Source organism: Platalea leucorodia, assembly GCF_965183815.1.
Source record: "Platalea leucorodia genome assembly, chromosome: 1".
NCBI lineage: Eukaryota > Metazoa > Chordata > Aves > Pelecaniformes > Threskiornithidae > Platalea > Platalea leucorodia.
In genome coordinates, this window is record NC_138823.1 from 167,799,441 (window position 1) to 167,820,241 (window position 20,801).

Below are 20,801 nucleotides of genomic sequence, written 5' to 3' on the forward strand. Positions count from 1 at the left end.
GGATTTTTGCTTACTAAAGGCAAGTTTCTTTTGCTTTCTTCTCTGAGGATCGCTAGATTGCGTCTCAGCGTGGCCTTGTCTGGTTAAAAAAAACAAAACAACACAACTGTTTGCCAGTTTAACCTGACTAGAGTAATATTATGGCAAAATCTTCCAGGTGAGACTTGTGCCTCTCTCCTTCTCCAGTACTGGTGGTGTTGGCAAAGCCGATGGCGGTTGCCTCTGCGACGGGGAAGCGCCAAGCCTGGAGCGATCGTTGAGCGTGCAGAAAGGAAGCTGCTTTGCTTTTTTTGAGTTTGGTGGGGTTTGAGGCTTTCAGCTACAAATACGGACGCGTCAAGCGGTTTGAAGACGGGTAGACTTATTTCAAATTTAGTTTTCCGTTTTGGGCTATGCGCTTGGAGGTGCGAGAGTGGACTCTGAAATCGGGGTGGCCAGCAAAACCAGCAGAGGAGCAGCCGCTCTCCATGCACCTCTCCTTACCCTGCATCTGGGGCCAAACTGGGGTTTCCAGTGATGGCCCAAAGTTTGAATTGTCCGGGTTTCTCAGGCTTGAAGTGGGCTGCGAGTGGCAAAGTCTATATATGTGCTAGGGACGGGTTCGGGTTTAACGTGCTTGGGGTCTTTGGCCGTGGAGCAGGACCCGCTGTAGCGAGATCCCCTCTGGTCAGATATTATCACAGTTACCGACAGCTGGGTTTTTTGGATTAAATCGGTGAGTTTTGATTTCTGCGTCCACCCGTTTTGCCCCAGGAGTGGGATATAAAGCATTTTCTTTCACACTATCTTCATATTAGGAGACTTTTGGGTTGTTTTCTGGCTGCCTTGTTGGCAGGGCTGACCTGCTCCTGCCCGGGCACCACTCCGGAGCTCGCTCTTCCCAAGAGCGTGTCACCCATAACATCACCTTCTGCCTAAGCTTGAGCTAGGAGCCTGCAGTTCTTTCTACAGCCAGCACTGCCGTTGATTTTACCTTATTGGTAGAAATCAATTCGCTTCTTACTAAGCTCGCTGGATAAGAAAAGCTCTGCGTTAAAGACGTGGGCCCTCATTGCTTTGGTTTCCTGGACGCAGTAGCACGGCAGAACCTTTCCCACTTATTTTAGCGTGGATTTGTAGTCGTCTTTTCTCTGTGTGTGTGTGTTCTCAAAGCATTTTAGAGCTCACAAATAAACGCCGCAAAAGTGCGAAGAATCTCGGTTCACGGACAAGCACAGGTATTCGGGGGCGTTAGTCCCTGATCTGGAGATCCTGATCTGCTTCTTAATCGCAGAAAAGAAGCTACCCGGTATGTGTGTTCTTCCTGAGCATTGTTTTTTGAAGGCAAACATCCTCTCGAGATGAAAGCTGCTTGGGCAGCTTTGTTTTCTGGAGTTTGCGTCTCTGCTTTAGGCCAAGGTACAAGCGCTCTCTGGGGACGCATCAGCAGCTTGCGGCAAGCCTCTGGACTGCACCACTCCATAAAACAGGGAAGCAATACTCGTCCTGTTTCTTCACTGGTAAATTTGTGGGGGAACGATGGTCTGTATCGCTCCCGCTCGCTGCGGTCGGAGCCAGAGGAGGGCCGAGTGCCGGGCTGGCACCTCCAGCAATCTCGGATGAACTTCTGTCAAAAGAGAGAAGGTTTGTGCCTTTCCGAATCCTCAAAGAGCGAAGTGAATGCGAGCTCCTCTCGTCGTTGCTGCTCCTCGTTTGGTTTTGAATCGCTCAAATGCCACATTTCCATGACTAACTCCAAGACGAATTAGAAAAGTCTCTTAAAAAAATAACGCAAGCCTGACAAGTTAAAATACTTCCAAGCTGTGGAGAGGTTATATTATTTGTTTCACGTACGATCCGAATTGGGCTGACAGGTGATAGTCCTGTTGGCTTTTCTCCCCTTCTCATCGCAGTTTTTCCAAAGCAGACTGTTAACTGGAAACCCTCCAAACCCCAGCAGATGCGCCCGAGAGAGCTGCTGCCGCCAAGCAGAGGTGGAGGAGCCTCCCTTTGTCCCGACGTGGCAGATAAGTGGAATTCCAGACAGCTTAGGCTGCGTGCGTAATTTCGGCAGGGTCCTTGAAAACCCTGCGCCTGGCTGCCTTGCAGATGTTTGAGCACGTTTGTGAGATCCTTAAGGAAAATGAGCTCGGTAGGAGAGAGGATATCTTATTTGAGGAGCCGGTAGATTTAAAAACCAGATAATGTTACGCATGTGAGACCTTTAGGTTAAGGATCTTATTTAAATCTTGTCCTACAGCAGTAATGAGATACTTTGGTTTACGATCGGACCTGGTTTTTCACCTGAGGTCTCAGCTGGCATAAATGCCGTTCCCATATAGAAAAGACAAGTATTTTTAGTGCTTTAGGAAGACGTTAAACCTGAAGCGTTAGCAGAAACCACGCATTTCTGCACGAAGCATTTTACTCGGCTTCTCTGAGCATGGCAAAAAGGCTTGCTGTCGGACTTCCAAACCCACTTGCCCTGGGTTTTGTTTGCTTTCCTTTAAAGCAAAACTTGTCCTCCGGTTTCAGGTGGGCTTCGGTGACCTGCCTATTTAACCTGGTGTCTGGCAGCTGCTTCTTGCCCGTCGAGGAGCAGGATGCTGTGGGATGAGTTAAGAGCAGAGGCTGCTCTGGGGGTGGTTGGAGTACGGGAGGGATTTGGGGTTTCTGTTGGGAGGAGGTCGAGGGAACGGGGCAGGAACCGGGGTCCCTGTGTCCGGAGGGCCCAGGAAGGTCCCTCAGCTGTGGAGTGACCCCCAACTTTGGTTTTGCCGGTCCTTCAGGAGCGGGAAGGAGGGCAGGGCCGGAGGCGATCCCCCCGGGATGCGTTCCTTTCCCCACGGGAAACGGAGAGGCTGGGGTCCAGCAAAGCGGCTCAGCTCCTCGGAATTGGAAGTGAATTATCTGGGAACGTGTGTTCGTGTTGTCCAGGCAAAAGGGATGTCCTTTCTGGTTCACAGTAATTCGTTACTATTCTATCAGCAGGACTCGAATTAGCCTAGACCAGGACGTGAGACTTAACGGGGTCAATCGCTTGGTCGTGTGCGTGCCAAGTTTGATCAAAACTCTCCCACAACTCGTCCAGCTGCTGTTTGGGCGGGAAGGGGTGGGGAGGAAGGGTATTTATCTGAATCTCTGAATTTCGATACAAGATCTCTTAAACTTTACCGTTCCGTTATCTTCTGCCTAGCAGAACTTTGCTACGATGGCTTGGACGCTAGCTTTCTTTCTCCTGTGGCCTCTCCGTGACTTGAATGCCATTGTGGTGTCAGGAAAGAGGTATTTTTTTTGGAGATCTTTGCAGCAGAGAACTTGAGAGACTTCTCAGCTGTGCAGCGTAATGGTGTCGTGAAAACAATAGATGCCTTTATGACACCTACACCATTTTTCTATGGAGAAAGCTTCGTCGTACCCTGGAACTTGTTAACGTTTTATGGACGTGGGAGTGTAAGGGAGAGCATGCCTTTTATTACTTGGCTAGAGACGACGTTGGAAGGGAATTCTGTGATACTTGTGGTCAGAAAGGATGCTTTGCAAGCAGTGGCTCTGTTCTTGTTTCTGGTAAACAGTATCTTTTACCTTAAATAAAAAAAAAAGCACCTAAAATTATGTATCGTAAAATAGCACATCCTTGCGTAAAGGTGGAGATCTTCGGAAAGGTAAGCTGTTTTGCTCAGGCTGTGAAAGAGGCGATAGTCCTGCCTGAGGGATTATCCCCAGGCCTCTTCCCAGTGAGCTGCCGATACGGAGTTCCTGGGGTATTTCTCTTTTCGGTGCTTGTATAAACAGCTAATTCTGGCTTAGTGATGCGAATATGATTTAAGTTTATGGTGATTTCCTTTGTGCCCGGAGACAGTCCTGAACTCCAGGCTCAAAAAGTGAAAGATAAATGCACGGATTTGTGTCTAACTCGCCAGGAGTTCTCTAACCATCACAGGTATTGCCATGAAACAGTCCGTTCTTGGAAACCAGAGCTTCCACCTTCAGCTGAAAGCTGAAATCCCCAACCGAGACTCTGGTTTAGACACACGTCCCATGATGACACGGAGCGAGGGAAGCCAAATCCTGAGTGACGCCCCAGCTTACGGAGGGTTCGCGGCAGTCTGCCCCGTGACGCTAGGTAGGCAACAAAATCCTGCTGTCGGGAGGGAGCTGCCGCTGCCGGAGACACCAGCTCTCTGGGCTGGCGGCATCCTGCCCTTTGGATACCTCAGTCCTGTGTGCAGCAGTATAGAAATATAAAATAAAAAGGAAAATCGTTCGTTTGAGACAGCTCTTGAACACCAATGGAAAGGGCAGCCGGTTCCAAAGGCCGCGTGGCTGAGTTCGAGCTGCTCCGTAAAATCAAAACAGGAACTGAGCAGACTGTCCCCGCCGGCTGCGCTCAGTGAGGAGAAAAATGGGGTTTTCCTCAACCAGACAAAGCTTTTTCTGTATTTTTTCTATCTTCTGCTGGTACTTCTGGAATTATTGGGCAGGGCTGTGATGGATTTTGAGCAAGAGGAAAGCTGTGAACGGTAGGGTGGAATGATATCAAGAAGCGCACGAGCTCTTTTTCACTTTCTTGTTAGACTGACGTGACTGTAGCGTGACTCCACCAGGTGTAGGAAAGCTTATTTATTTGGTCAGAAGAAAGGGAGATCATTTGGAGATAGGGAGCGCTTTTTGAGTCAGAAGATGCAAGGGTGAATTGACGGGACATGCACTGTGTGCTCATCCTCAGAAGTATTTTTCATCTTCTACGAGAAAAACAGGTATCGCCATTCGCCTGCAGCAAGAAATTTAGTTGTTCCTTCGGGACTTGCCATTAAGTGCTGATGGTATGAACATAATGATAGCTTCTAGACCAGAGATCCCGATTTATAAATCTCCCTGAGGGCCCTCTATCATTACAGGAGCAAGTTTAAAAAAAGGAATCGCAGGTTTTTTCTTGTCCGGTACCAGGAAATAATTTCCGTTCAGCTGGTGGCGATTGCGGCGCGGGTCAGCTCTTTGCTGATGCAGCTCCGTGGATCTCGCTGCTGACAGGGGCCAGTCCTCGTCCTCCCCCTTCCCCTGCTACGACAGCAGAAAACGATTCCCTTTTTTTATACAGCTTATTTCGGGTTTCTTTCCCTCAACGGCGAGGTCGGGCGAGTGCTATCGCCAGTGCAAGGGAAGAAGTCGTGAGCTACGTGGCTTCCGCTGCGCCGTTCGGCTGCACCCCCTGCCCAGACGGGGACCAAGCCGGGGCAGGAGGTCGAGCCCTGCCTGGGGAGCCGAGGTTTCTCCCTGCAGGTAACCAAAACCAGCTCTGGTTAGTTCAAACCCTCACCTGCCTGTGCAGGGTCATCCCCAGTGCAGTTAATCTGTGAAATGGGGCATTCCCCAAGCTGAAACCCTTTCCTTAACGAAGGGTGAGTATCCCAACTGGGGGAACAATCCTGTCCCGCGGAGCTGCCGAGTGGCTCGGAGTCGGGAGGGTGGTGCCGCCCAGACATGAAATATTTCATCCCTGTGACGATACAGCTCTCGTTAACCTGTCGGGAATCTTGCTGAATGACTGTGCCTGATTGCTTTTGCAATAACCAGGCGTATTATTTATAATAAAGTGGTTTGGTGGCAGCCCGTCGTGGGGTGAGGTCGCGGCGATGCATCCCTGAAGCCGGAGCGCGGTGGAAGGCTTCAGCTCTGCGCAGACTCTCGGGCAGCGCTAAAATCTGTTGCGTTTGGACTTTGAGCATAAAGCATCTCTTGCGCTTCGTGCTTGGCGGAGAGGGGAGCGCGAGCAGCGCCGGTGAGTGCTCGAGGGTTGGGAAACCCCGGGGCGCAGCAGGCTGGATAAATCCCAACGACTGAAATCGGTGGATTTAAGCACGGCTTAGATGGCTATCTGACACGCAGGGCCCTTTTAAAACTAAGTCTATTTTAAAAATAAATTTCAAGCTGGTGTTCCTTTGGTACTTTACAGTTATTTTCCGAAACAGAGGGCTTTTTCCCATTGTGGGGTGACGCTGTAGGCTCGTTTGTTTTGAGTCAATACAACCTTGCTGTTGAAATTGGTATTAGCTTTAGTTACACGGTTCGCTCTGGCCATAACTAGAGGATCGCTGTATGCGTTTGAAGCAGGTGTATCATTTTAATAGCTGCCTGTTCAATTTTAATACTACTTTTTCTTTGTAAAAAGGCAAAATGGCATTTGAATAGCTGTGATTTTTGGCAAATTGTGTTTGGGTGGAAATGAAATTCAACTAAAATGTTTTTCTTGCACAATCAACCGCATTCAGCGCTGCCTGGATGGGAACGCTCATCCAAACACGTCTCGTAGTTAAGAGATATATGAAACCAAAGTATTGCAGTCGGGCTGACTTCCTTCCAGGCACCGCAAAGTCTTTCAAAATTTGAGAGATATGAGGCCTTGTTCTTTCACCTTGCTTCAAGCCAGAGAAATAGCGAAAGCAAAACTGGAGCTTTCCCGTGTTTTGGGACGTTTGAGACACCTGGGAAGGGGTTTCCCTGCAGAAGCTGGGCACTCCTGGTCAGCGACTCCCAGCACCGCAGTCCTCTGCCCTTTAGTTGAAAACATTTTCAGCAAAAAAAAAAAAAAAAAGAATATTTTCAAGAAGAAATGCATCTCACGTGAAATAAAATAGCCTGGAGGTTTGAATCAGCCCTTTGCCCTTGACCAAGGAGCAAACCTCTCCAGTGCTGCAGGCTTCACCTGCGGGCGTATATCTGTCGCTTTAGCAGCGGCGTCAGTCCCCCAGCTCCGAAATGACGCTGGGAACGCTTAGACCTTCCTCTGCGCGTGGCGGTGAGGAGCTGGGGGAGTAACAAGGACAGGCCAGGTCCTGCCGCCGAGCTGCCGGAGTCCTCAGGTCTGCGAGACGTCCCAGGCTGGCGGGCGTTGCGTGCGACGCGCGAGAGGTACGGCGTTAAGGTATGTAAATAACGAGACCCATTTCGTTAGCTCCGCCGGTGTTTATTCCTCGTCGGGCTGGGCCAGGAGCAGCTGCTGCGGGCACGGAGTGGCTTCATCCACAGGATAGGAACGGACCGGGAAGCGCCGGAGCACGCGGAGCTTGCCGAGCAGGTCCGGCGTTTCTGAGCCTCGGGGCTGGAACGTGGAGAGGCTGAGCAGCGAGTTAGTCATCGCGGTCAACCAGGTGGCGGCTGGTCGTGTGTAAACCTTTCCCCAGCGAGAAGTCCCGAACGAAGAGCTTCGGCACCCACGTCTCCTTCTTTACCTGTCCTAATCCTGTCCCTCTTGTGCTTCTCTCACGAGCGGCGCCTTGGCCGCTGGCTTACGTGGAGAGACGAACAGAAGCGACGTTGTTCGTGTGCTCGCCTTGGCAGTTAGCCACGCGCAGTAAGGAAACGAAAACCCCGCAGCCCTGGACACAGTGAGGTTTTGTCAGCTTTCAGGGGCGCGCAGGTTCTTGAATCGCTTCCTTCCTCTTACGAGCTTTTCTCACTAAACTCGGTGTTATTTATAAGTATTTTTAAACCTCTTGTGTTAGAGAGGCCGGGCCAGAGTTTGCGCTCGCTGACAAGAGGCTGTGTAAAGTCGGGGTGGGGAACCCTGCGCTGCAAACGTTTGCTGCTCAGAGCGGGCTGGGGCTTCTGGCCTTGAGCTCCGTCCCCTCCTTGACCGTGGGCTCCTTTGCGAGCCCGAGCAGCCTCAGCTCCTTTTGCCAGAGATTCCCCGTCCCGCTGCGTGCACACGAGGAAGCTGATGGTGATTTCGCACGTTGAGGGAGCCCGGGCCGTGCCCGTCCCGTGGTCCAGTGCTTGCTGCTGTAGCACTGGTAGAGCCGTTGTCTTAACTTCCATGCTTGTCCTTACCTGCTGTAAAATATCCATCCTCTTGCTTTCCTTACCGTCTTCTTTTCTGTTTCTTCCCTCTCTCCCCTGGGACATCACCTTAGCCCTCGGCTGCCAAGCAAGCCCTCTTATTCCTGCCTCTTTCTCCACTGTGGTCTGGCTCCTGCTCGGCTGTCTCGGGAGCTCGTCTCCTTCTGCAGAGGAGGTAAAGCACGAGATAAACTAGTGGCTGAGTTAGCAGAGAAGGGAACAGAGCAGCAGAGTATTTGCTCGGGTTTTTTAGCACAGCTCGCTAAAGCCTTGGAGCCTTTGAGATGTTTTACATGTGGCTTGTGGTCAGTAGAAGAGATTGATATTGGGCTTTACCCGTCTCGAGCTGACAAGTCACCGTACAAGTATATATGTGAGGTTTTTTCCCATGAGCTGCCATAGTCCATGCCATTTCACTCGCTGCTTTTGCTCTGTGCATTGGGAACTCCGCAAACTCCAGGACAGCGGGGTTTGTGCAGGCTAATCCAGGCACAGGGGACGGCGTGGGCAGGGGTTCAGCCACCCCTAAGGTGACCAGGACAGCGGCGAGGCTCTCCAAAAGTGGCCCTGCCATTGCCAGGCTGGAGCAAACCTTGGAAGCAGTTTAACTGGATGTTTGCAGCACGATTTTAAATTGGGAAGCTCGGGCAGAGCGGACTTGCCCCTGCACCCGAGGCTCGCAGCGCCGGGAGCTGACCACACGCTAAATGTTTGCGAGTCCCGGTGGCCGTGCGGGCAGGCACGCTCGGCGAGCAGCTGGGTGGTCAAGCTGGTTTTAAAAAAGTCTTGTAACAGCATTTGTGGTAGATGAGTATACTTTTGTTTAAAAAGAAAAAAAAAAATCCCACCGCTTGCTTATGCATCTTGCATAGTGCCCAGTTCCTCTCTTTTTTTTTTTTTTTTTCTTTTTTTTTAATGTGTCAGGAATTTTGCTTTCTAAATTCCCAGCAAGTCGTATTTACTGGGTGTGAGAGCTCTGGGCCTAGAGGGAGAGGCAAGGCACTGTCGGGAACCATGAAAACCCTGAATGCAAACAACATTTTTGTTAATAAACTGCCTAGACATGAAAGGGTGATGAAGCTTTTTGTAGAGGAGTGCAGAGGAGAAGAGGAGGGCTTCTTGGATGACCTGGAGAGTAGAGGACCTGCTGTGCCAGCTTGTTTGTCCCAGCAAAACTAAGCTCAAAAGGGAAAATATTGCTTAAGTGAGGGAAAAGGGCAGTTCTGCACAAGCTCGGATGGGCATAGACTGCTATGAGTCAGGATAGCCTGGAAATGAGGAAAAAAAAAAAGCTCTGACCCAACAGAGAGAAGTAATCAGAGCAAAGCCCTGTGTAATTCTGAAGGGGATAAAATATTGGATAACGTCCGCAGGAGTGAGAACTGGCATCAGACGCAAGAAGCCCCTTCCAAGCCTCGCTCCGTATGGCTCGGGCAGGCTCTGCAGGGGACCTAAACGTCAGCAGGTAGAGCAGAGCTGGTGAAAGTGAACCTGCAGAGGTTTAACGAAGACGAGCCCGTCAGCCTCTAGGTTACGGCGAAGGTGACCGGCTCTGAGCGTAAGCTGAAGGTACGTGATGGCTGGCCGAGAAGAAAAGCGCGTGGGATTTAACCTGTAAGCCAGCCATCGGCTCAGAGGAAGAGCTGAGGAGGAGGAGACGGGCGGCCGCGTCGCCCAGCTTTTAGTGCCGCAGAATAATTGCGGTCCAGGACTTGGGTTGAGCCTTCGCGGCTGTGCTCGGGGCGTCCCGGGATCGGACGGGCGACGTGCGGTCGGTGATCGCCGGCTCTTAGGGGCAGCGCGTTATCTGAAGCAGCGCCACGGGGGAGCATTTTATACCCTGAGCAGCGGGGGGGAACCAGATCTGGGTTTGAAACCTGTGCGTGCAGTTGAATGCAGAGTTGATGTGTGTAAATGCCTGATTTGTGGACCTGGCCGTTCTCTGTTAGCAATCTGGAGACGACAATACTGTAATAACGTTTTATCTTTGCCCGGTTGACCGCTCGCGGTGGCTTATGAGGCTGGAAAATGGGATTCAAAAGGTTGAATTCAAGAGACAGGCTGCTGTCCTGTTTGCACATGGAAATTGTCCAACTTTCAGCCCTCGGTTACTGCTGGGCTGGCGGAGCCGTGCTACGGCGAACCGTCTGGACGGTGCGGCTGGTGCTGACCTTCCCTCCTTCCCCTTTTCTCTCCTTTTAGGTAGGGGACCATAAATTCAGCGCTCACCGGATCGTGCTGGCAGCTTCTATCCCGTATTTCCACGCCATGTTCACCAACGACATGATGGAGTGCAAGCAGGATGAGATTGTCATGCAGGGGATGGATCCCAGGTAACGTCCCAAGGCACGCGAGCGAGGATATCCAGAGGGGACTCCGCAGGCCTCGGCGCTGTGCGTGCGAGGCTTGAAAGCCTACCCTCTGTGCGAATGGCACTAGGAGATGTTTTTCTGTCAGTAAGGTCCCACGCTAGCTTGAATTCAGTGGATTTTCTACCCTTTCTCCCCCTTTTTTTAGTGCACTTGAGGCTCTGATCAACTTTGCCTACAACGGTCACCTGGCAATAGATCAGCAGAATGTCCAGTCTCTGCTGATGGGGGCAAGTTTCCTTCAGCTGCAGAACATCAAAGACGCTTGCTGCACTTTCCTCAGAGAGAGGTAAGGGGCCGTCTTTCGGCTGTGCTTACTGCTCCCCAACAGCAGCCAGGTTTTGGTCTGGCTTGGGAGGGAGCGGGATGTCTCCTGCCAGCATCATCACAGAACGGTTTGGGATGGGAGGGACCTTCCAAGGCCACCCAGTCCCACCCCCGCCATGGGCAGGGACATCTTCAACCACATCAGGGTGCTCAGAGCCCCGTCCAGCCTGGCCTTCAATGAGTCCAGGGATGGGGCATCGACCACCTCTCTGGGCAACCTGGGCCAGTGTTTCACCACTCTCATTGTAAAAAATTTCTTCCTTATATCCAGTCTGAATCTCCCCTCTTTTAGTTTAAAACCATTCCCCCTTGTCCTATCGCTACAGGCCCTGCTAAAAAGCCTGTGCCCCCCTTTCTTGTCGGCCCCCCTTAAGCACGGCAAGGCCGCAGTGAGGTCTCCCCGCAGCCCCCTCCTCCCCAGGCTGAGCACCCCCAGCTCTCAGCCTGCCCTCACAGCAGAGCTGGGCCACCCTCGGAGCATTTCGGTGGCCTCCCCTGGCCCCGCTCCCACAGCTCCATGTCCTTCCCGTGCTGAGGACCCCTGAGCTGGACGCGGGGCTCCAGGGGGTCTCCCCAGAGGGGGCAGAGGGGCAGAATCCCCTCCCTCGCCCCGCTGCCCGCGCTGCGGGGGATGCGGCCCAGGAGACGCTTGGCTTGCTGGGCTGCCGGCGCACATTGCCGGCCCGTGGCCAGCTTTCCATCCCCCAGCACCCCCAAGTCCTTCTCGGCAGGGCTGCTCTCCACCCCCCCATCCCCCAGCCTGTGCTGACACCGGGGGTTGCCCCCACCCAGGGGCAGGACCCTGCCCTTGGCCTTGTTGACCCCCATGAGGTTCACCCAGGCCCCCCTCTCCAGCCGGCCCAGGTCCCTCTGGATGGCATCCATGATGAGCAGGTCTGTGTCTCCCGAGACTCGCCAGTCTCATTGCCTATAAAATAATTTATCTGGCTGGTGAGACGCTACAGCTGGGACACAATATAAGGCCTTGGCCAGCCATGGGAATTAATCCCTAGAGCAAAACTGAGCGAACATTTCCCTTTTTAAGAGTTAGCTAGCCCGTTACCCATCACAGAGGTGCGTGACTGCCTCTACCGCTCACAGACCCATCCTGGCAGTAACTACCCTTTCTGCTGTTGCGTGTGTAAGGGGGAGGAACAAAGGGACTCGGCCAAGGAGCTGGACGGGAAGCTGTGGCAGAGCCTTAAATTGGTCCCAGGTTTTTCAGTTCCCTGGCTGGTGTTGGGCTGCGCGACTGTTCCAGCAGCAGGATCTGGAAACGGAAAAGCTGGGCCGTTCTTTGGAAACGTACCAGACGCGTTTTCAGATCGTGCCAGGGAGTCTTACGTGGTTCATTCCCCCTCTTGATTTCTCTGCAGCTGTTCAGTGTATTTTGTGGCGTGATATTAAACATACCTACCAAATACATGGAACATCTCGGCCAGTTATTTTAATTTGCCTCTGAATAGAGGTATCCTAAAACCATGGGTCGGGGAGAAAAAAAATGTTTTTCCTCCGTGTTTAAGATATCTCAATTTTCAGTCCCGTGTGCATCCTGACTTTCTGCAGTTTGTTTAAAATCAAGTTATGTAAGATTACAGAGTATTCATTTTTCTTGCAAAAACGTTTTATTTGAGGTACTGGATATGACACCGAGCTGGAAGGAGACGGGTTGCATTGATTTTTGAGTCCCTGCTAGCTTGAGGTGGTTGTATCTCTATCTAGATTAAGCGAGGTGATCTGGTTTCTCAGATTTAGCTGCTACGGTTCTCCCAAATCTACCAGGAGCAACTGGGTGTCCTAAATTAAGTCCTGTCAGTTTTGATTAATAACAAGAAAATTGGTGGACTCTGACCATCCTGAAGAGCTGGAGCATGCACGCAGAGCCCTCGTTCTTAAATGGAATTAAGATTTGGGGTGGTTTTAGGCTCCTGCGCACAGACAGGTCCATAGTGCTGCCGCTTTCCCCAAAGCGGACGCAAGCGGTGTCACGTCCTCGCGTGCATCTGGACGCTGCTGCAAACAGCTGAGCCTGGGTTTTGCAGACCGTTAGACACTGAAACCACCAGAGCCCAAGGTATTCTCTCCGTATAGGTAGGATTTAGTTTAGTGTCTGATGATTAACGCCACAAAACAACACAACTGTTGGCTCTTGTTGAACAGCGGCTTGCCTGTACTGGGCAGGGCTTCTTGTTGGGACAGGAGCGTCCAGGACACATACCTGTTTCTGTAGAGCACACGGCTGTAATGAATATCGTCTTCTCCAGCTTCTTCAGGCCACTCAACAGCGTCATGCAGTGGCCGTTTGTGCTGGAGAGAGGCTCGGATCTGCTTCTCAATGTCTAACCTCCAGTTGCAAAAGCATTTTTGGTGATAAAGCCTCCTTAATCTTAGGAAATGGCTTTATGAAGCTGTAACAGATGCTGTTCCGTAGTACTTAGAAAAGATGTAAGATGAAAAACGGAGAAGGATGGTTGGTATTTGCGCAATGTGCTTGAATCCAGCTTTGTCCAATACTGGAGTTAGGAAAAAAGAAGGTGCTAGATGCACAGGCCAGGCACCCCGAGGTGTGGGAGGCGGGGTTGCTGTGCAGAGCCTCACGCTTCCCCTCGGCTGACAACCTGCAGCCTTCACGCAGAGCCAGCTGAGTCTGTCCAGCGGCTCCTTGGCAGGTCTCGGGAGAGATTAAGTGTGGTTTCCATCCTCTGGCTCTGCTGTGGGTTCACCATGTCTCTGTGTAGACACATTTATCGGTGAGCTGGAACCTGCCGTCGTTGAAGAGGACACAGCTGTGGCTTTCACTGCATCCCATATCCTCCGAGGCTTGCGTTGCTTTACTGAACCTGTTGGTAATTCTTCTGTCCTTCTGTTAAACTGACGTTACTTTTGCTCTCCTTTTCCCCCCTGTCCCAGGCTTCACCCTAAGAACTGCCTGGGAGTGCGGCAGTTTGCAGAGACCATGATGTGTGCGGTGCTCTACGACGCTGCCAACAGCTTCATTCATCAGCACTTTGTGGAGGTATCCATGTCCGAAGAGTTCCTGGCGCTGCCTTTTGAAGACGTCCTGGAGCTCATTTCTAGGGATGAGCTCAACGTGAAGTCTGAAGAGCAGGTGAGTACCTGGTGCGGGTCTCGGCAGAGGTACTGCTTCCTTTGGAGGGTTTTTGGTTGCTTGGGAGTGGAATGGGGTATAACCTATTCCTGCTCTGGATGAAGCTGAGATGTCCTGGCACAGCGGGGACGCTAAGAGGTGCTAGACAGAGCTACGATGACTCCCTGAGCCCCGCTTCTTGTCTGTGCTGCCAGCGTTACCTTGCTCTGAGAAATGTAGAGTTTCTCGGACCGTAGATTTTGCAAAACATTGCTTTGAGGTGTTTTGAGTCATCGGTGACAGAGGTGGAACCTGGTGGGTCCTGAGGACCTTCAGCTGTGCTCCTTACTGTCAGCAAGTCCTGGGGAGGAGAGGCTGCGGCTGTGGGCGGTAGCTTCCTCGTGGAGCTTATGCTCCAGTCCCGAGTGCTCCTGAGGTGGAAAGAAGTGGATCACAGAATCATAGAATCGTTAAGGTTGGAAAGGACCTCCGAGATCATCGAGTCCAACCGTTAACCCAACTGCCTGGTCCACCTCTAAAACCTGTCCCTAAGCACCGCATCCACACGGTGCAGCATTTTATAACAAACGTTCCACTGACTTTCCCATCAGGAGGCTCCTCTAGATTGTCTTGTTCCTAGAAAAAAAACAGAAAGCAGGGCTGAGCAACTGTAGGACATTTCAACAGCCTTGCGAATCCATCGGTGCTGGGCTGACAGTCTGCAGGAGAAGCAGAACCTGTCCTTGAGGCGGGAAATCCGTCCTGCTCTTTCTGAGGAGGTGACAAACGAAAAGCAGACCTACAGCTACCTCCGTGTAGGGTAAGAGAGTGCTTGGTTAATCAGGCTGTCTGAAATGCCCTTGAAATGGGAAGGGAGGCAAACCTGCTTCACGTTCCAGCCGCGTTGCTGTATCGTACAACAAATTTTTCTCTTGCTGGTTTTTCCCAAGTGGATCCTTTGTGGAGCAGGTAGGAATCCAAAGAGTCTGTCCCTGGTGATGTTTCCTTGTGCCCTGACAGCTGCCAGCCCCTTCTTCAGAAACGGCAGTATTTTAGTGCAGCGCAGCCTACCTGCTGGTTATAAAGCACCTTGTAGTCTGGAAGTAAGTTGGTTTTTTGTTTTTTAAGCTCACCACGGTGATGTTAAAGAATTACTTTTGCACTGAAAGCCTCAGGAGAGGCGATGTGAGAGACTCTGGATCTCCGCCGTAAAAGGAGGACTTAATAATTTTGTTCGGGTCAGTGGTACTGCTGGAAAAGTGGGACTTTTCTCTACAATCACAGGAAAGTGGTTGTCCTGCGAGGTGGTGGCCGTGACCACAGTGACCCGTTCTCCTGCGGCTCGTGGGAGACCGCTGTGGGTTTGTGATCTCGCGGAGCTGAACCTGTGAGCAGGGATGAGGCTGCGGTGTGCGATGTTGGCCTGGGAGCACGTCCCCTGCTCAGTGCCACTGCTGGGGACACCGTGCTCAGCGGGAGCTCCGCCTTGGGCGACAGCGACGGGACTGGAGTGTAGTCAGCTGCATGTAAGCATAAGAGCGTAGGACAACCCAGCTCGGGCGTTAACTGTGTCCTGTGACCCAAGGAGTGCCTGTCTCCCACTAAACTAGTCACCAGGCTCCTCTTGTCATCTGGAGTCATCCAAAACAGGGCAGGTGAGCTGCGCTTGGAAGAGCTCTGCCTCTCCAGCGCCTGCGAAGGGAGCCTAGAGCCCAGCTCAGCTCTAGGCATCTGTGGCGTAGTTATCCAAAGCTAACAGACGGATCCCTCTCGTCAAAACTGTCTTCTGGTTTTCGTAGAGCAGCACCGTCCTCTTTTCTTTTTCCCCGGTCTGCTGATTTTTGACACTACCTAAACAAGGTTTTGCGTTCTGTCCCACCTCCCCTAACAAAACTCTCTTCCCGGCTCCCTCATCCCCCTGCAAATGTTCGTACCAGACACCGTCCCACGGGACAACAGATCAGCGTTGTTGCAGACTGATCGGAAGCAGGGAAAGCAATGCCAAAGCCAAGCCACCCGAGCATCACGCGACAGGAGAGCCCTCTGGTGCGGCGCAGAGCATCGCCGTTCTGTCCTGAAACTGTGTCATCTGAGATCAGGGGAAGATCATCGTCAATATTTCTTTTCCATCAGACAACGGGCAGCCATAGGAACTTACCAAAAAAAAAATCAACAAAACCCCAAAACTCCAACTTCCCGTGCCTCTCTTCCGTAGGTGTTTGAAGCTGCGTTAGCTTGGATACGGTATGACCGAGACCAGAGAGAGTCCTTCCTCCCCGAGCTCCTGTCCAAAATCCGCCTACCCCTTTGTCGACCTCAGTTTCTCACTGACCGCGTGCAGCAAGACGACCTGGTTCGCTGCTGCCACAAATGCAGGTGAGGCTTGGACGTGGGGTTAGAAAACCACCCAGGGGAGGGTGGCTTTCAGTGGGGTGGAGGCAGCAGGAACGTGGTTTAGCAGTTTCGGAGACTGAAATTCTCTCTTTCTGTGGACGAGCACCTCGCATAACAAAAAAACAAAGCACCATCCTCGATTTTTAACCTGGTGGCAGGGCTGTATTGCCTTCTAGAAGTATTGGCCATGGAAGGGGAAAGTCAGTTGCTTAAATCTTCGCCTGACTTAAAACAGTCGGATTTCATCATATCATATAACCGAGCTCTTTAACTATTTGGCTTTGATTTTTAGGGATCTAGTTGACGAGGCAAAAGATTATCACCTCATGCCAGAGCGCCGGCCGCACCTCCCAGCGTTCAAGACCCGTCCTCGGTGCTGTACATCGATCGCAGGGTTGATTTACGCTGTTGGAGGCCTGAACTCAGCAGGTACCTTGCATATCCGCTCCCCGCGGTGGAGAGAGCAGCGTAGTTTGCTGGGTAGGACGATGGGTTCGTGAACTTCCCTCGCGTGAAGCGTTGAGCGGTTTCTCCTCCTCTGCGCAGCGCTTTGACCCTTCCACTTGAAATGCTCAAGGTGGCTGTGCCCGTAGTTTAACATCCTCCATCTAGAAACTCTGTCTAGGTCAGGTTTACTTAGGACAGCTGTTCTCGCGTACCTTAACGAATCAGCATTTTGAGGATGGTGTCCTTGCCTGTAGCAGCCAGCGGAACTCGGAGATATCAAGGTGATGGTGGTGGGGTTGTGGGATCACACGTGCAGACGCAATGCGTTGGCGCGACCCTAGCCGTAGCGTAAAAAGGAGATGGAAAGCGTTGGTGAAACTATCTGTCGGGGCCTAAAACAGCCTGGTTAACCTGGGATGTCGGGCGTGAATACAACCCCAGCTCCTAAAATTAAATATTCGGGGGTTGTTTAGTTTGGAGAAGAGGAGGCTGAGGGGAGCCCTCATCGCTCTCTGCAACGGCCTGAAAGGAGGCTGGAGCCGGGGGGGTCGGTCTCTGCTCCCCAGGAACAAGCGCTGGGACGAGAGGGAACGGCCTCAAGCTGCGCCAGGGCAGGGTTGGGGTGGGTGTTAGGAACAATCCCTTCCCCAAAGGGCTGCCAGGCCCTGGCCCAGGCTGCCCCGGGCAGGGGCTGAGTCCCCATCCCTGGGGGGATTGAAAAGCCGGGGAGATGTGGTGCTCGGGGACATGGGTTAGTGGTGGCCTTGGCAGCGCGGGGTTAACGGTTGGGCTCGAGGATCTTAAGGGTCTTTTCCAACCCAAACGATTCTATGATTCTATGAATAGCAGGTGGGTGCCAGGCACTGCCTCATGCCCCAGCCACACCACAACACGGCCGATTTATCACTTATCCCATGGAGAAGCTGCGTTCCCAGCAAGCAGCGACACCGACAGATGTGACATTGCAGCCTCTGCTGCCCCTTGGAGGTTATAAGAGGCCCCGCTCCCGCAGCCTAGGACTTGTCAAGTCTGGCGGTGCAGAGCACAGGCAAGCTGTGAAACGCTCCGCAATCTTTTTGCGTTGTGGAGTGCAGTCGATGTGAATTTTTCAGAGCAGGCTCTCGTTGCGGGTGAGTATGTGGCTGGGAGATGCCTCTGACTTGACTTTGGTGTGGAAGCAGGGAGCCCGGAATAGGACGTGTGAGATCCTGGAATAAGATGTGTGAGATCCTGGCCGTTTTCCCAGAGAAGAGCAGGCAAAGTCCCTGTGTCAGCCCCATCTTTGGGGTCAAAGCAGCCACCACTTATCCCTCGCGTGCCTCTGCTTCAGGCAAGCTTGCTAGAACAGTGTTTTATCGGGTCTCCCTCTTTTAATTTGAGTAGCAAACTTTTATGCAGGTGACTCACTGAATGTGGTGGAAGTCTTTGATCCCATTGCCAACCGCTGGGAGAAGTGCCAGCCGATGACGACGGCCCGGAGCCGAGTCGGGGTAGCGGTGGTGAACGGACTGCTCTACGCCATCGGCGGCTACGACGGTCAGCTAAGGCTGAGCACGGTGGAGGTTTACAACCCGGAGATGGATTCCTGGTCCAAAGTGGAGAGTATGAACAGCAAGCGAAGGTACGTGTGGCTCGCTCGGTGGGAAGGGGACCTTTGGAGCGAGAGGCGGGGGGAAAAATGAGGTTGTAGGAAGGCTGGAGGTGTTGGGTGGCGGTGGATGCCAAATGAGAAGGTCAGGTGTGGGGAAGGAGCAAAAGGAAAAGGAGCGGAGCAGCGTGGAAGCAGGTGGGATTCGCTTGGCGGCATTTGGGGCAGGCGGGTTGTGCTGAGTCTGGGCACGGCTTGCTGGAAAGAGGGGAGAACTGTCAGCAGCTCAACAAAGTTGAGCATCCCAGCATTGATTTACAAGGAAAGCCGTTAAGACCTCGGTAAGCAAAAAGCAGCTGAGCAGCGTGGGCTCTAAGCTACAGAGGTCTCTCAGTTTTGGTGGCATCAAGGAGTGAAAGCAAACTAAAAGAGAGCGATAAAGTTCTGCGGGTGAGGTCTGTAAGGAGGACTGGAGTCCCGAAGGAGGTGGGCAGAGCCCCGTTTCTTCATGCTGCGATACCAGATGGTAGGTAAAGCGCTGGTGAGCACCGTGTAGGAAACTCCTGTGCTGCTAGGAGTCGAGTAAACCCATTTCACCAGCTCTGCCCAGCGCTGGCATCTTCCTTCCCTACCCAAAAGCATAAGAGAATCGCAGCCGGGAAAGAGAGGGCTATTTTTATCGTCCAGGGAGAGGAGTTTACAGCCAAGCAGAAAGTGTTTGTGCTTGAACGGAGCTGCGCAGCTCACGACCAGCCTGGAGATCATTCTGTGGTTGGGTTCGGGAGGTTACCCCGCGTTATTTTGAAAAGCCACCTATTAAGTTGTGTGGTCATCCTGTCCTCCCTGCCGCAACACGGTAGCTGCTTCCATGTTCAAACATCTTCCTGGCCTCCGGAGTTGCTGCTGCGGTTTTCTTTGCACTCATGCCTGGCCGCTGAGAGTTGTTAAATTATTCGCTTTTCTGCAAGCTTTGCTGTGGTGGTTTGTCTGGGTTGGTTATTTTTTGTGGTCCGAGACGTCGATCTCTTGGGAAGAGCACGCTGCGAGTGGCTGAGTACGTGAAATCCTGGGCACAAGGCTCCGATTTGTAGTGGAAAAACTCATGTTTTCCATAGCAATGAGGTTCCTGGGAGCTTTTCCCACGGCGAGAGGCAGTTGCTCTTCCACGCTTGGGTTGTTCTGCCTTGAAGCCAAGCAGAACAGGCGTCGGATGCAATTGTGTGGAGGAAAATGTCAGTTATTGTACAAACTGCTCAGCTCCGGCTGTAGTGCTGGGGTTTTATCACTGAGGATTGATGCCCCTCACCAGAGCTATCTCCCACCAGCAGCAGCGGGGAGATCCCTCAAGGAAAGCTGGAATTGCTGGGATTTTGACCCACGATCTGGGTCAAATGGGATTTGCTTATGCCGCAAGCATCTTTCGTGATCTGTGATGCTCGGAGCTTGGGTGGGATCGAGCGGTTGAGCAGCCTGGAGGTGAAGCGAGGGGAAGAGGAGGTTCGGTGGGATGAAGGAGGCGATGGCAGGCAGCGGGCAAGGCAGGCGGTGCAGATTTACCATGTTACGGCCGGTGCGGCAGCGCCTGCGGCCGTCTCACGGGGTCCTGCTCTCCGTTGCAGTGCCATGGGAACGGTGGTGCTGGATGGCCAGATCTACGTGTGCGGTGGATACGACGGAAACTCATCCCTCAACTCCGTGGAGTCCTATTCTCCAGAAACGAACAAGTAAGAGCTCTTCATCCCCTGAAGTTTATCCCTCTGTTTGCTGCTAGGGTCGTGCCGTGCCGTGGCACCGCTGGGCGTCCGGGCTATAAAAGAAACATGGAAAAGCCTTTATGTCCTGACAGTGGAGCAGCATCCCTCCTCGCAAGAGTTTACCTGGATGCAAGCGAACAAAACCATGGTTTATATAAAATAGGTGGTAAAAGGAGAGTTCCTGGATGCCAGTCCTAGAGAATCCCATCGAGTTGTAATAATCCGCGGGCTGTGTGCGTGCCGTGCCCGCGGGAGCCCTTGCTGACCTCTCCCTTCTCCCGGCCAGGTGGACAGTGGTGACCCCCATGAGCTCCAACCGCAGCGCCGCTGGAGTCACCGTCTTCGAGGGCCGGATCTACGTATCGGGAGGGCACGACGGCCTACAGATCTTCAACAGCGTAAGTCTGCGGGCTGCGGCTTCCTGCAAGCCTCATGCAGAAATGCATCTACTGCAGGGAGCCGAAAGGTCAGGCCGGGGCTGGGAAGGCTCCGTGCCCGTTCCTTGTGCGCCCAAAGTGCCGTAAGTGCTTGCACCACCAAATTCAGTCATTTCCAGGGCCCTTTTCTTGCTCAGGAAGAAACGAGCCAGCCAGGTGCCCACTGGGGACTGGACTGGAAGTGCTGCTCTTGTTCCCCAGCACCAAAAGGATTGAGTTAGCCCATTTTGTTGTCTCCCTGCTTCCTTCGCTTTTTAAATGATCGTATCGTTGCATCTCCTTGAGCTCGGAAGTATCCCAGATGTCAGGCTCTTACCTCTGCTTTCTGTGCCTGTTTGATGGCTTCAGTTTCAGAAACAGCTCGGCTTTGAAACAAGCCTCACAGCAGGGGGAGTTGGTGGTACGAGGCCACTTGCCCTCTTCCACCTGCTCTGCGTTTCAGTTTTCTGCCTCTTCTCTAAAGAAAAACGTCCTGTGGAACAGAAAAGACTCGTTAATCTGCTCGGGAGCGAGGACGCAGGGAGCCGTATCCGAGTTAGGTCTCAGAAATTTGTAATAAAGGGTTTGCTGGGAGTAGCA

The 20,801-nt window shown here is 52.5% G+C and overlaps 1 protein-coding gene across 2 annotated transcripts in view; it reads left to right on the plus strand.

The window, feature by feature from the left end:
• KLHL18 (kelch like family member 18) overlaps nucleotides 1-20,801 on the plus strand; it is a 28,429-nt gene that overhangs the window by 3,896 nt on the left and 3,732 nt on the right. Inside the window, exons 2-9 of one of the 2 annotated variants that reach the window (XM_082323599.1) lie at nucleotides 10,021-10,151; nucleotides 10,336-10,476; nucleotides 13,425-13,623; nucleotides 15,818-15,978; nucleotides 16,289-16,425; nucleotides 17,827-18,064; nucleotides 19,651-19,755; nucleotides 20,072-20,183. In XM_082323599.1, the coding sequence (XP_082179725.1) occupies nucleotides 10,021-10,151; nucleotides 10,336-10,476; nucleotides 13,425-13,623; nucleotides 15,818-15,978; nucleotides 16,289-16,425; nucleotides 17,827-18,064; nucleotides 19,651-19,755; nucleotides 20,072-20,183 (1,224 nt within the window). The remainder of the gene's footprint in view (nucleotides 1-10,020; nucleotides 10,152-10,335; nucleotides 10,477-13,424; nucleotides 13,624-15,817; nucleotides 15,979-16,288; nucleotides 16,426-17,826; nucleotides 18,065-19,650; nucleotides 19,756-20,071; nucleotides 20,184-20,801) is intronic. The other variant, XM_082323600.1, reaches the window with a different exon arrangement.